General features: G+C 41.5%; 1 protein-coding gene across 4 annotated transcripts in view; it reads left to right on the plus strand.

Moving 5' to 3' along the window:
• Nucleotides 1–11,782, plus strand: part of PCCA (propionyl-CoA carboxylase subunit alpha) — a 429,187-nt gene that overhangs the window by 323,221 nt on the left and 94,184 nt on the right. For all 4 annotated transcript variants that reach the window (XM_017503569.1, XM_017503572.1, XM_017503570.1 and 1 more), the window contains one exon: nt 3,774–3,872. In XM_017503569.1, the coding sequence (XP_017359058.1) occupies nt 3,774–3,872 (99 nt within the window). The remainder of the gene's footprint in view (nt 1–3,773; nt 3,873–11,782) is intronic.

Raw genomic sequence — 11,782 nt, forward strand, 5'->3', positions numbered from 1 at the left:
GTTTTGCTGTTGTCCAGCCTGGAGTGCAGTGTCAAGATCATGGCTCACGGCAGCCTGGAACGTCTGAGCTCAAGCAATCTCCCCCTGCCTTAGACTCCTGAGTAGCTGGGCCTATAGGCAGTGGCCATCATGCCTTGCTAATTAAAAAAAATTTTTGTGTTAGAGATGGGGTCTCACTTTGTTGCCCAGGCTGGTTTCAAACTTGGCTTCAAGCAATCCTCCTGCCTGGGCCTCCCAAAGTGCTGGCTTACAGGCGTGAGCCACAATGCCTGGCCATGATTCTACATCACCAATCCACAAATTCCAGGTTCTATTTATTTTGACAAGTTTTATCGTATTCTATATCTTTGAATGTACATGTATTATTTTTGCTTCATGAGCCTCTTTGGACAGTTACAGATTCTCTCTACCCCCTCTTCCTCATCCATGTCTGTTGTCTTCTCAGTAAATCGGTTTTATATTGTTGGTGCACTCTATTTCATTTTAGATGATTTCTCCAGTCCTTATCTTTCTTTTTAGTCATATTTATTCTATTTTTGGTTGTTTCTTAATGTGACTTTTATCTCAATAATGTTATTTTTCTCTCCATTTTTTTTCTGAGTTCTATCAGCTTGACTTTCATTTCCTTCTGTTGTTGTATAATCTCTTCTTTGAACCTTTGTTTTTCTTCTTTGAGTTCTTTTTTTTGAAGAAAGGTCACATTTCCTATGGTTGCCTTTGAGATTTTGGAGAACTATTTATCTGAACTTTTCCTGTGTTTCTTTGAGTAGTTCTTGTGTTATATGCTCTTAATGTACCTTTTTCTCTTTCCGAGTTTTTTTTTTTTTTTTCCAAATTGCATGCAAAGATCCAGTATTGGTAGTTTTCTGAGTGGTGTTTATGTTTAAATAGGGCAGGAGGGTGGGTGAAGCAGGCTGCAGCCTTTTTTAGGACATGTTACTTTGTCATTTCTCACCAAATCTGTTCTTTAGTTTGAAAGTATAGGCAGGTTCTTCATCTCAGAATCTATCACGAAATGCTACCTCCACTCTACATCTGCCCCTTCGGTCACCCATGGCTGAGGAGTTGCGGGTACACAGTGGATCATAGTAACAAGGATTCTTTGGTTCCACCAGCCCCGCCTCTCTCTGGTATTAACCTATGGTTCAAAGAGACATTCTCTATTCTCCTATGGCCTGTACTTCCATCTAGATTCCCTCTTTGGATGCTAGCATCAGTGGAATCACTGTATCTCTTTTGGGGTTGTTTTGGTTTGTTTTTTTTAGACAGTCTCACTGTTGCCCAGGCTGGAGTGCACTGGCGCGATCTTGGCTCACTGCAACCTCTGCCTCCTGAGTTCTAGCAATTCTCTGCCTCAGCCTCCCAAGTAGCTGGGATTACAGATGCCCGTCAGCACACCTGGCTAATTTTTATGTTTTTAGTAGAAACAGCGTTTCACCATTTTGGCCAGGATGGCCTCAAACTCCTGACCTCAGGTGATCCACCCGCCTCGGCCTCCCAAAGTGCTGGGATTACAGGCATGAGCCACCTCACCCAGCCAGAATCACTATATCTCTTATTCAGAACTATGTATCTGTGTACTGCTGGAAGCCTGAGCAGGCCTGTGTTGGCTTTCCACACGTTCCCTTTCCTCACTTAGTATTGACACATAGGTTTCAGTTTATGATTTGGAGTCATGATAGCTTCCTTGCTTCAGTTATGTAGTGAAGTTGCGAATTTGTACTCATGAGTCATTGTGTATATGATGAAATGTAGCATATTTTCTATCACCTATAATCTTCATCAGAGACCCTCTACCTTTAGTAGCAGATGGTGGGAAGAAACATTTGTGAGTAAACAGGATCTTGGCCTCTGTTTAAACAGTCTCTTTGGGGTAATGTAGCATTTCAGCCTTCTTCTATCCCCAGTTTCGGTGGAGGTGAGGTCTGGGAACAGTGAAAGGGGCCTTTGGGAATGATGGTCAGATCTGCCTTGAGGCGCCAGCACAGGGAGAAGGCAGACTTACACACTCTTCGTAAGGCTTTGCTGCAAGGGCCTGTGTTGGTAGCCACTGAGTAACGAGTCTCGCTGTTTGGGCTTTGAAGGCCTTGAGGAAGCTTCTGCTGTCTGTCCTTAGTCCTACTACCGTCGGCCCTTTGTATCCATGGGCTCCACATCTGTGGATCCAACCAACTGCAGATATTGGAGGGGGGGAGAAAAAAATTTGCATCTGTACTGAATAGGTACAGTCTTTTTTTCCCCGTCTTTATTCCCTAAACAATAGAGCATAACAACTATTTAGAAGCATTTACATTGTATTAGGTATTATAAATACAAAGGCATTATAGATAATCTCGAGCTGATTCAAAGTATGTGGAAGAATGTGCACACATTCTTAGATGCAAATACTACACCATTTTATATCAGAGACTTGAGCATCCACGGATTTTGGCATCTGTGGGGTGGGGCGGGGCAGGGGTGGTGCTCCTGGAACCCGTCTCCCATGGATTCCAAGTGACAACTATATTTGCCTGCAGTCCTCATGGAGCTCCCCATACTGTGTGGTCTTCATCCTAATCCAGACCTTCACTGGTGAGAACGTCTGGATTCCTACCATGAAATACTGTGGCTATTTGTCCAGCCCCTCCCTCCAGCCATGCAGTGCTGTTGCTGCCACGCCATATTCAGAATGCCATGAGACTGAGCCCTGGGCTTCACTGGAAGCCTGCAGCCTCCCCTACACTGTATCCCAGAAGCAGACCTCTCGCCTGGATATTTTTAGGGCACTTGATAGTTGTCAGAATGTTTTCAGCAATCTTTGTCCATTGCCAACCTGTCCCCAAGGGTCCAGCAGAAGAGGAATGAGTGAGGTCTCTGATACCTGATTTTAATGAGTGAGTGTCTTTTAAGGGAAATAAGTGATAGTGGGGGAATTGTTAGGGATCATATATCATGGTTCTGCTGCAGGTTTATTTGGAAACTTGAGCAAGCTTAAGTATCCCCTTGTTAGGTTGTCTACTGTGTAATCATACTGTCATCTGTAAGCCTCTCACATTAAATAGTTAGGGAATAAGCATCAGTGAGTGAAAGGAAGAAAAACAATGGCACTTTCATTTTAAATTAGCTATGATTTTTACATTTCCATTACTTTTATATTTATTTGGAAATTATTATTTTTTCTTTTATGACTATCCCTGTTTTGAAAGATTATGGGTCTTTCTTTGCATATTCATGAAGGATGAATTGATGAAATTAGTCATTTGTGATTGACAGAAATATGACAGAACTTTGCAAAGTTTGAATGGACTTTTGATATTCAACACCAAAGAATTTTGTCTAATTAAAGCTTCTGTTTAATTAAGATAACAGTGCATAGTCCTGCATTAAAATGAACACAGAAAAAGTTCTTCCTTGGTCCTTGGAGAGGATATTATATGCAAGCCCTGTTGTGTGGGTTGCAAAATGTCACTGGAATTTATATGCATTACTTGTCTAATTGCAGTAAATGTAGCATGTCCAGATAGGTTTCGAGTTAGAAGGCTGTTTGTTACTTACGGAAATCACTTGAAGCCTCAGTACCCAGAGGCAGCTGTTCACAGGTCCTTCACCTCTCCCCAGAGATGGCTGGGAAGACGCTGTTGTTGGACCCTGTCTTTCATGGCTGGAGCAGTAAACATGACAGGTTGTTTGGGAGCCATCTGTTTAAAATGGCTGCTGCTTTGTATGCAGCAATGAACTTGAGATCAGTTTTCTGTCTTTCTTCATGGTAACGGTCTTATTTGGTGTCACAACAGGTGGAAGTTGATGGGTCGAAACTGAATGTGACCAGCACGTGGAACCTGGCTTCGCCCCTATTGTCTGTCAGCGTTGATGGCACTCAGAGGACTGTCCAAGTGAGTGTTGTAGGATTTCCTTAGAAGGCCTCCTTGAGTCCAGAATCCTTGTCAGCACCTGTGTGGCTAATACTTATAGCTATAGGCGGGAAAAGCTGTATTTTATTCACCTTATACTTTTTATAGTCAAAAACTTTTTCATTTATTTTAGAGGATCTTAAGTGTTAAGCTGAGCAATTAATGTTTTCTTTTTTCAGACAACCTAAGAAGGTTTGTGTATTGTACTTTGTGGTAAACAAGGAATTCTGCATGCTTTTCTAAAAATATTAGAAGATTAGCTATTGGGTTTTTTTCTTTTTCCTCTTCTGTGGGTTTTTAGTTGAAAAATACAACTTACTTTGTTACCTTTTCTGTGCGGTTGAAATTACGTAGTGTTAGGCTAGCAGAACATGTATTGTTCAGGTTGACTTTCCACAGCTCACTTATATCCTTTAAAAATTTAGTTATCTTAATTTATTAACCCTTCTTTTCACCTCAATATAAAATGTCTTGGCTTGAGGAGATGCCTTGAAACCTGGAGATTATAGAATGACTTTTATAATCTGTGACTTCCATTTTAAAGTAGAAAGTTATGAAAAGAGAATCTGCCACAATTGTTTACCTTGCCTCATATTTGAGGTTTAGGGTTGTAGGAAAAAAAAAAAATCGTGGAACATGTGGCTATCACAGGATAATAAAAATCTAACCCCCCCCCATGCATAGCATGAAATGCTTATTTTTTTTTTTTTTAATGAAAATTATCTTAACTTGATTTTACACAAGAAACTGATTTTAAAAACCTTGAGAAACCAGGACGATCACAGATTAAGGACTTACTCCATACCTGATTCTTATGAAATTTCAGAACCCACAGAAAATATTTGATGACTGAACTGATTTCTAAGTTAGTTTTAATTAATATATTATCTCTATGGTTTTGAGCAACCTTGAACTCTTGGTAATGAGCCTTATATTTTGACTTTGGTTTTGTGTCTTGTCTGTGTATATTTTTTCTCATGTTTTTCATTTTCTAACTCTTGTCTTTCCTTATATTTTATAACTTCATAATTATATCAATAAAAATTATGAGGTGAAATATTTTAAGACCCTTGAAAGAATATCACTATTTAATTTCACATTACTTAGATTTGTATTATTTTGTCTTAAAAAACTGTGGTAACCGGGTGTGGTGGTGTGGTGGCTGTAATTCCAGCACTTTGGGAGGCTGAGGTGGGCAGATCACCGAGGTCAGGAGTTTGAGACTACCCTGGCCAACATGGTGAAAACTCATCTCTATTAAAAATACAGAATTAGCTGGGTGTGGTGGTGTATGCCTGTATTCCTAGCTGCTCGGGAGACTGAGGCAGGAGAATCACTTGAACCTGGCAGGTGGAGGTTGCAGTGAGCTGAGAATGTGCCATTGCACTCCAACCTGGGCAACAAGAGTGAAACTCTGTCTCCAAAAAGACAAAACAAAATTATCAATGCTATTGATATCACTCCTCCTTGATTAAACCCTCCTTTCCAGGGTCCCTGAAGAAAACCACCGTTATGAATTTTAAATTGATCACTCCGTTGCTTTTCTTTAGGGATAAACTGTGAGCAATACCTGCTGTTGTTTTTGAACTTGTAATTGGCCCCACCCTCTCTGTATTCCTCCAGGAGTTGCCTTCTCCCTGCCAGCCTGATGTTTGTGAGTCTAGCCCATGTTGCTGCCTGTAGCTGCAGTTTATGTACTTCCATACATCATATTAATATACCACAATTTATTTATTCTCCTCTAAATAGACATTTGTGTTATTTTCCTTACTTTGTTGTCACAGTGATGCTTGTATGAACATGCTACTTCCTGTTTCCTCTTGACAGAGGAGATTCTGCAGGGCATGTGCTGGTAGAACAGCCATGCTGTGGGGCCTGTGCTTTCTCAGTTCTGCTGGGCAAGGCCAGATGGGCTTTCCTGTGTGGCTGTACCAGTTTACGTGCCCACCAGTAATGAAGATGATAGTCATAATGGGAACAATGAGCTAACCTTATTCTGTACTCACTATGCGCAGCACTGACTGTTCTGAGCACTTTGTATGTATGAATTTGCGTAATGCCCCAGCAACCCGATAAAGTATGTACTAGTGTTATCTCTCATTTTGTATTTGGGAAAACAGGTTTGTGGAGGCTAAATTGCTTGCCCATCTGGTAGTAAATGGAAGTGCCAGAATTTGAACCAAAGAACCTGTGTCCTTGACATTTTTTTTTCACATCCTGGTGAACCCTTGGCATTCCCAGACTACTTAGGTTTTTCCTGACTGGTGGGTTTAAATGGTATCTCATTATGGTTTTATTGTATACTCATAATAGTTGACTCATAAAAGTTCTTCATATGTTCTGTATCCTAATCCTTTGTCATATGTGTTGACAAATAACTTCTCCATTTGTAGCTTGTGTTTTTATGGTTTTAAGTTATCCAAGTGAAGTTTTAAGGTAAGATTTAATGTCAGAATTTTCAGTATTTTCCTTTATGGTTTGTGTGTTTTGCATTTGTGTAGATAATCCTCTTCTACTCTTAAGCTCACAAAGATACCTAGATTATCTTTTAAACCTTTTTAAATTATGCTTTTCAAAGTTAAGTCCTAATCCTCATGGGATTGACTTTTGTACATGGTGTGAGTCATTTTACTTTTAAAATACAGATACCAGGCCAGGTGTGGTGGCTAAAGCCTGTAATCCCAGTATTTTGGGAGGCTGAGGCAGGTATATCACCCGAGGTCAGGAGTTCGAGACCAACATGGTGAAACCCTGTCTCTACTGAAAATATAAAATGTTAACCAGGTATGGTGGCACATGCCTATAATTCCAGCTGCACAAGAGGCTCGGCCATTGCACTCCAGCCTGGGCAACAGAGCAAGACTCCATCTCAAAAATAAATAAATACATAAATAATAAAATATAGATAACCAGGCTGGGCATAGTGGCTCATGCCTGTAATCCCAGTACTTTGGGAGGTGGGCAGATCACCTGAGGTCAGGAGTTTGAGACCAGTCTGACCAACATGGAGAAACCCCCAGCTCTAGTAAAACAAAAAAGTTAGACGTGGTGGCACATGCCTATAATCCAGCTACTGGGGAGGCTGTGGCAGGAGAATCACTTGAACTTGGGAGGCGGAGGTTGTGGTGAGTGGAGATGGTGCCATTGCACTCCAGCCTGGGCAGCAAGAGCAAAACTCTGTCTCAAAAAAAAAAAAAAAAATACAGATAACCAGTTATGCCAGCTGAATTGTTTTTACAGCGGGCACCATGAGGATTACAAAAATCTGTCTGCAACAAACTGGGCTCCTGCCTTGACCATTTGTCTTTTTGTGTTTTCAATATGAGTGTTTGTTGTTTTTTTCCCCTCTATTCTTGACTGTCATTCTTTGGTGGTTATCACCTCAAGGCAAGTTTTTGAAAGTGAACCAACCATCTACTGATCTATAAAAACAGGTTTAAAAAAAAAAGAAATTCAGTTCTTTGCTTATCTGAGATTAAATTCCCTTGTTTTTTGTAAGTTTTTTCTTTCTCCAACACTATTTTGTACCCTTAGCAGGTTTTTTTAAACTGTGGTAAAATATTGATAGCATAAAATTTACCATTTTAATAATTTTAGGTATGTCAGTGGCATTAGGTACATTCATATTGTTGTGCAACTATCACCAGTATCTGTCTCCAGAACTTTTTCATCTTCCAAAACTGAAACTCTGTACTCATGAAACATTTAACTCTCCACCCTCCTCCCTCAGCCCCTGGCAACCAACATTCTACGTTCTGTTTCTATGAATTTGACTGCTGTGGGTATGGGTACTCTGGTAAATGAAATCATACAGCATTTATCTTTTGTGACTGGCTTATTTCACTTAGCATACTGTCTTCAAGCTTCATCCAGGTTATGGTATGTGTCAAGATGTCTTTCCTTTTTATGGCCAAATAATATTCCATTGTGTGAATATACCACATGTTGTTTCTCCATTCCTCTGTCAGTGGGCATTTGGGTTGTTCCTACCTTTTGGCTACTGTGAGTCAGGCTGCCATGAGCATGGATGTACAAGTATCTGAGTACCCCATTCTTTTGGGTATATACCCAGAAGTGGAATTGCTGGATCATGTGGTAATTGCATGTTTAATTCTTTGAGGAACCTCCATAGTTGCTGCACCATTTTATGTTCCCATTAGCAGTTCACAATAATTTCAATTTTGTACCATCTTTGCTAACACTTGCTATATTCTTTTTTTTTTTTTTTTTTTAATAGTAGCCATCCTAATAGGTGTTAAGTGGTATCTCATTGTGGGGCAGGATTTATCTAGACAGTAATTGAAGAAGAAGCATTCCTAATACTTCCCAGGATGTGTCATTCCTATATTGGTGTTACTCTGTAACCAGTTCACTGGATAAGTGGTACTTTTCTCTGTCCAAGTAGAAGCAAGTTTCTTAGAGCTGTTTTTTTAACCCCTAACTCAACTTCTTTCCTTCCCATTATATAAAACCACATACCATTCTAACAGTCTGTAATGTTGCTACCAGGTAGTAAACAAGCCATATTATATTTGGGAGATGAGGGTGTGTTTCAAAAGTCTAATTCATTGTAATATCAAAACTGGTGAAACCTCTCCTCTCTAAACTCAGTGTGACCTCACACTGAGAGACCTTTACTAGGGCAGAGGAGAATGTTGCTTCCTTCTTGCTTGCTTTATATTTTAGGGGCAAAAGAGTTTTATCCCGCTCCTCCCCATCATAAGAGTGTCAATGGCAGACACCCCTGTAACAAAAGACAGGTTAACACAAGAAAAGCATAACTGATTTATTTAATCAAAGTTTTATGTGACATGAGTCTTCAGAACAAAGATCCAAAGATACAAGGAAAGCTGTCCATTTTAATGCCTAGGTTTAATGAAGAACAGGCAGCAGTGTAAAACTGGTTGGACGAAGAACATGAGCAAATGCTAGTAGGCTGAAAGGAACCCAGCAAGGCCTGCTGTTCAGATCTTCCTGCCCTCTCTTCAAGTATGGGACAAGACCCATCTGGGATGACAGCCTTATGACCTACTGTTGGAGAGAAGGGTAGGCCAGAGAATTTCTTTACGGCCAGCTCTTAGAAAGGCAGGGAGGGGTTAGAGTCCTGTTTCTAGTTTCATAGCTGGCTTTGTGGGAGGGGAATACTGATGTCTATGAGTCACCTCCGGAGAGAATGAGGGGTGAGAGACAGGAGGGCAGGAGAAGGTTAGAGAGACCTTAGTTCTGAGGTTGCCCCTGAGGCCTTCACTTTGGGGTATCATTTTCTGAACCGCAACAATACCCGCTCCTACTTCAGAACTGCTATATTGGGTCTCTCAGAATTCTCAGCATGGGATAAAGATGAGAGGTACATGGCAGGAAGGACCAGGTTGACTGGGGCAGAGGCAATGTGGCATTCATTCTCGTGGGACATGGCAAATGTCCAAAACTGGCAGGTAGCTCTGGGATACTTTCTTGTGGATTTGGGGGAACTTCTCACCTGCAGAACACTTAATGACTCCTGTTTTTCCAGTTGCCTTCGGCCTCCTCAGCAACTACTGTGTTGACTCTGGATGTTCTCACTGGGCGGGGTCCCTCATAATGACCCAGCTGCTTTTCTCCTGCGCAATCCATCTGGCCACAAGAAGTGGTTATAAGTCCTTGCTTTACCAAACCAACAAAGTACAAGCTTCTCTTCTTGCTCTGTCACCAAGAATTCTCATGAATAAGTGATTCTCGTGAATTCCCTTTCACATAGCTTAAGGAGTTCAGCCTTAAATTCTTAGCCTAAGAATTCGACTTCCTCAAATTAATTTTCCTCTTTTATTCTTTTGAGGTGGGAGATGGGCAGTCACTGGTTCCACTACTTCCTAGCACATTCTACCAGGTAGCTTTGGCCAGCATCCGACTTAAAGATGTGTGAGTACTTAGCGTCTATTTCATTTTGTTGCTGAACCCCTGTGATTCCACGAAAAGTAGTGTGTTAGTCTGTTCTTTATTGCTATAAAGAAAAACCTGAGATTGCATAATTTATAAGAAAAATGGGTTTAAATGGCTCATGGTTCTGCCAGCTGTACAGGAAGTTTGGTGCCAGCATCTGCTTGGCTTCTGGGGAGGGAGGCCTTAGGGAGCTTTCAGTCATGGTTGGGGCAAAGCAGGAGGAGGAGCATCACATGGCAAGAGCAGGAATGAGAGAGAGCAGTGGGGGGGGAGGAGGAGGGGGAGGGGGAGGGGGAGGTGGTGTGGTGGCTCATGCCTGTAATCCCAGCACTTTGGGAGGTTAAGGCAGGTGGATCACCTGAGGCCAGGAGTTCAAAACCAGCCTGGCCAACATGGTGAAACCCCATCTCTACTAAAAATACAAAATTAGCTGGGCGTGCTGGTGCATGCCTGTAATCCCAGCTACTCTGGAGGCTGAGACAGGAGAATCGCTTGAACCCAGGAGGCGGAGGTTGCAGTAAGCCGAGATCACGCCATTGCACTCCAGCCTGGGCAACAAGAATGAAACCTTGTCTCAAAAAAAAAAAAAAAAAAAAAAGAGAAAGAAAACGAAAGTACACTCCACAGTGTGGGAGTAGGCCTGAGCAGTGGCTCAAGGGCCCCAGATACAGAATCTTCTTGGGTCCAAATACCCTCTAGAAGTTTCCCGCTGACCACTTTATACTCATTTTATGTAAATGAAGTGGTAGCCCGTAATCAGTCTGATTGTTTCCAGAAAGCAGCCAACCAGAGGCTGAAGTGAAGTTACAAAGTGTCACTCCTGTGCAAACAGTAGTTGCTTTTTGCAGGCTGATCAGAGGCTAGGGTGAAGTTACAAAGTTACACTTCTGTGAAAACCAAGACTCCCTGTCAGTCAGTCTGATTGAGTCTTATTGATTGTAGACAGCAACCATTCAGAGGCTGGAGTGAAGTTACCAAGTTGCAAAGACTGGAACTGCAATGAATCTGATTTTCTGATTTGTTGCTGACTGCCAATTTCTCGTCTGCCACGTAGAAAAGGTGGGGATTTGCAAAGGGAGTAGCCTCTGGTCCTTTTGTTACTTAGGTGTGGAGAGTTAGAGTTTTCCTTTCAATTTAGTTCTAGAAAGTCGTGAAACAGCCTTAGGTTCCCTGCCTCCAGACCCTATTCTCCTGCCTCAATACTATCATTGGAATAATAAATTTCACAGGTTATTAACCTCCTTTAATTGATTTCCTTTTGGATTTGACTTTTAATTTCCACTGGCCTGCTGATTACGACATGCGTAAATGCTCAATAATTGAATGAATAGGTGTGGGTTGGAGAATGGATAAGCGGATATTCATCTTACATTATAGAATATTTTACTGATTATTTTTAGTTCCTGACCTCCCAACGTTTGTGAAATCCGTACTGTATTAGTGTGGCCCGTGGACCTCTCTAGATACGGAATAACCTTGGTTTCCGTGAGAGCAAAAAGAAACAAGAGGGCTCCCAAGGATCTGCCCACAGAGGTGCCTTGCTCAGCAAGCATGGTTCTTTCCTGTTTGCCCCTGTTTGCTCAGCGCCTTAGCTGTTTTAGGACCACAGTATCACCTACTGACAGGTGTAGATAGTATTGATAGTATCAATAGGTGTAGGAAAGGGTCTGCCTCCGGCGATTCCTGATTTTCTCTCTCTCAGAGGCTTGTGCATGCACTGGGCCTTCTCACTGTCCATTGCTTGGTGGGTTCTGCTTCCTATCAGCTCTTACATATAACCACCAGCCTGCTTTAAGTACGCTGCCTTTCTGATTTCAAGAAAATCATATTCCCGGAAAAAGTCTAATCATTGTTGATGACTTTGACTGTGGAACTAGTGATGCATTACCTGAGGAAGGAGGAAATCATATTTTTTGAAATGATAAAGAACCAGGGGCATAAACACTGAAAACTCTTGAAACCAATTAAAAGTT

This window comes from Cebus imitator, unplaced genomic scaffold (assembly GCF_001604975.1).
Source record: "Cebus imitator isolate Cc_AM_T3 unplaced genomic scaffold, Cebus_imitator-1.0 Scaffold312, whole genome shotgun sequence".
Classification (NCBI taxonomy): Eukaryota; Metazoa; Chordata; class Mammalia; order Primates; family Cebidae; genus Cebus; species Cebus imitator.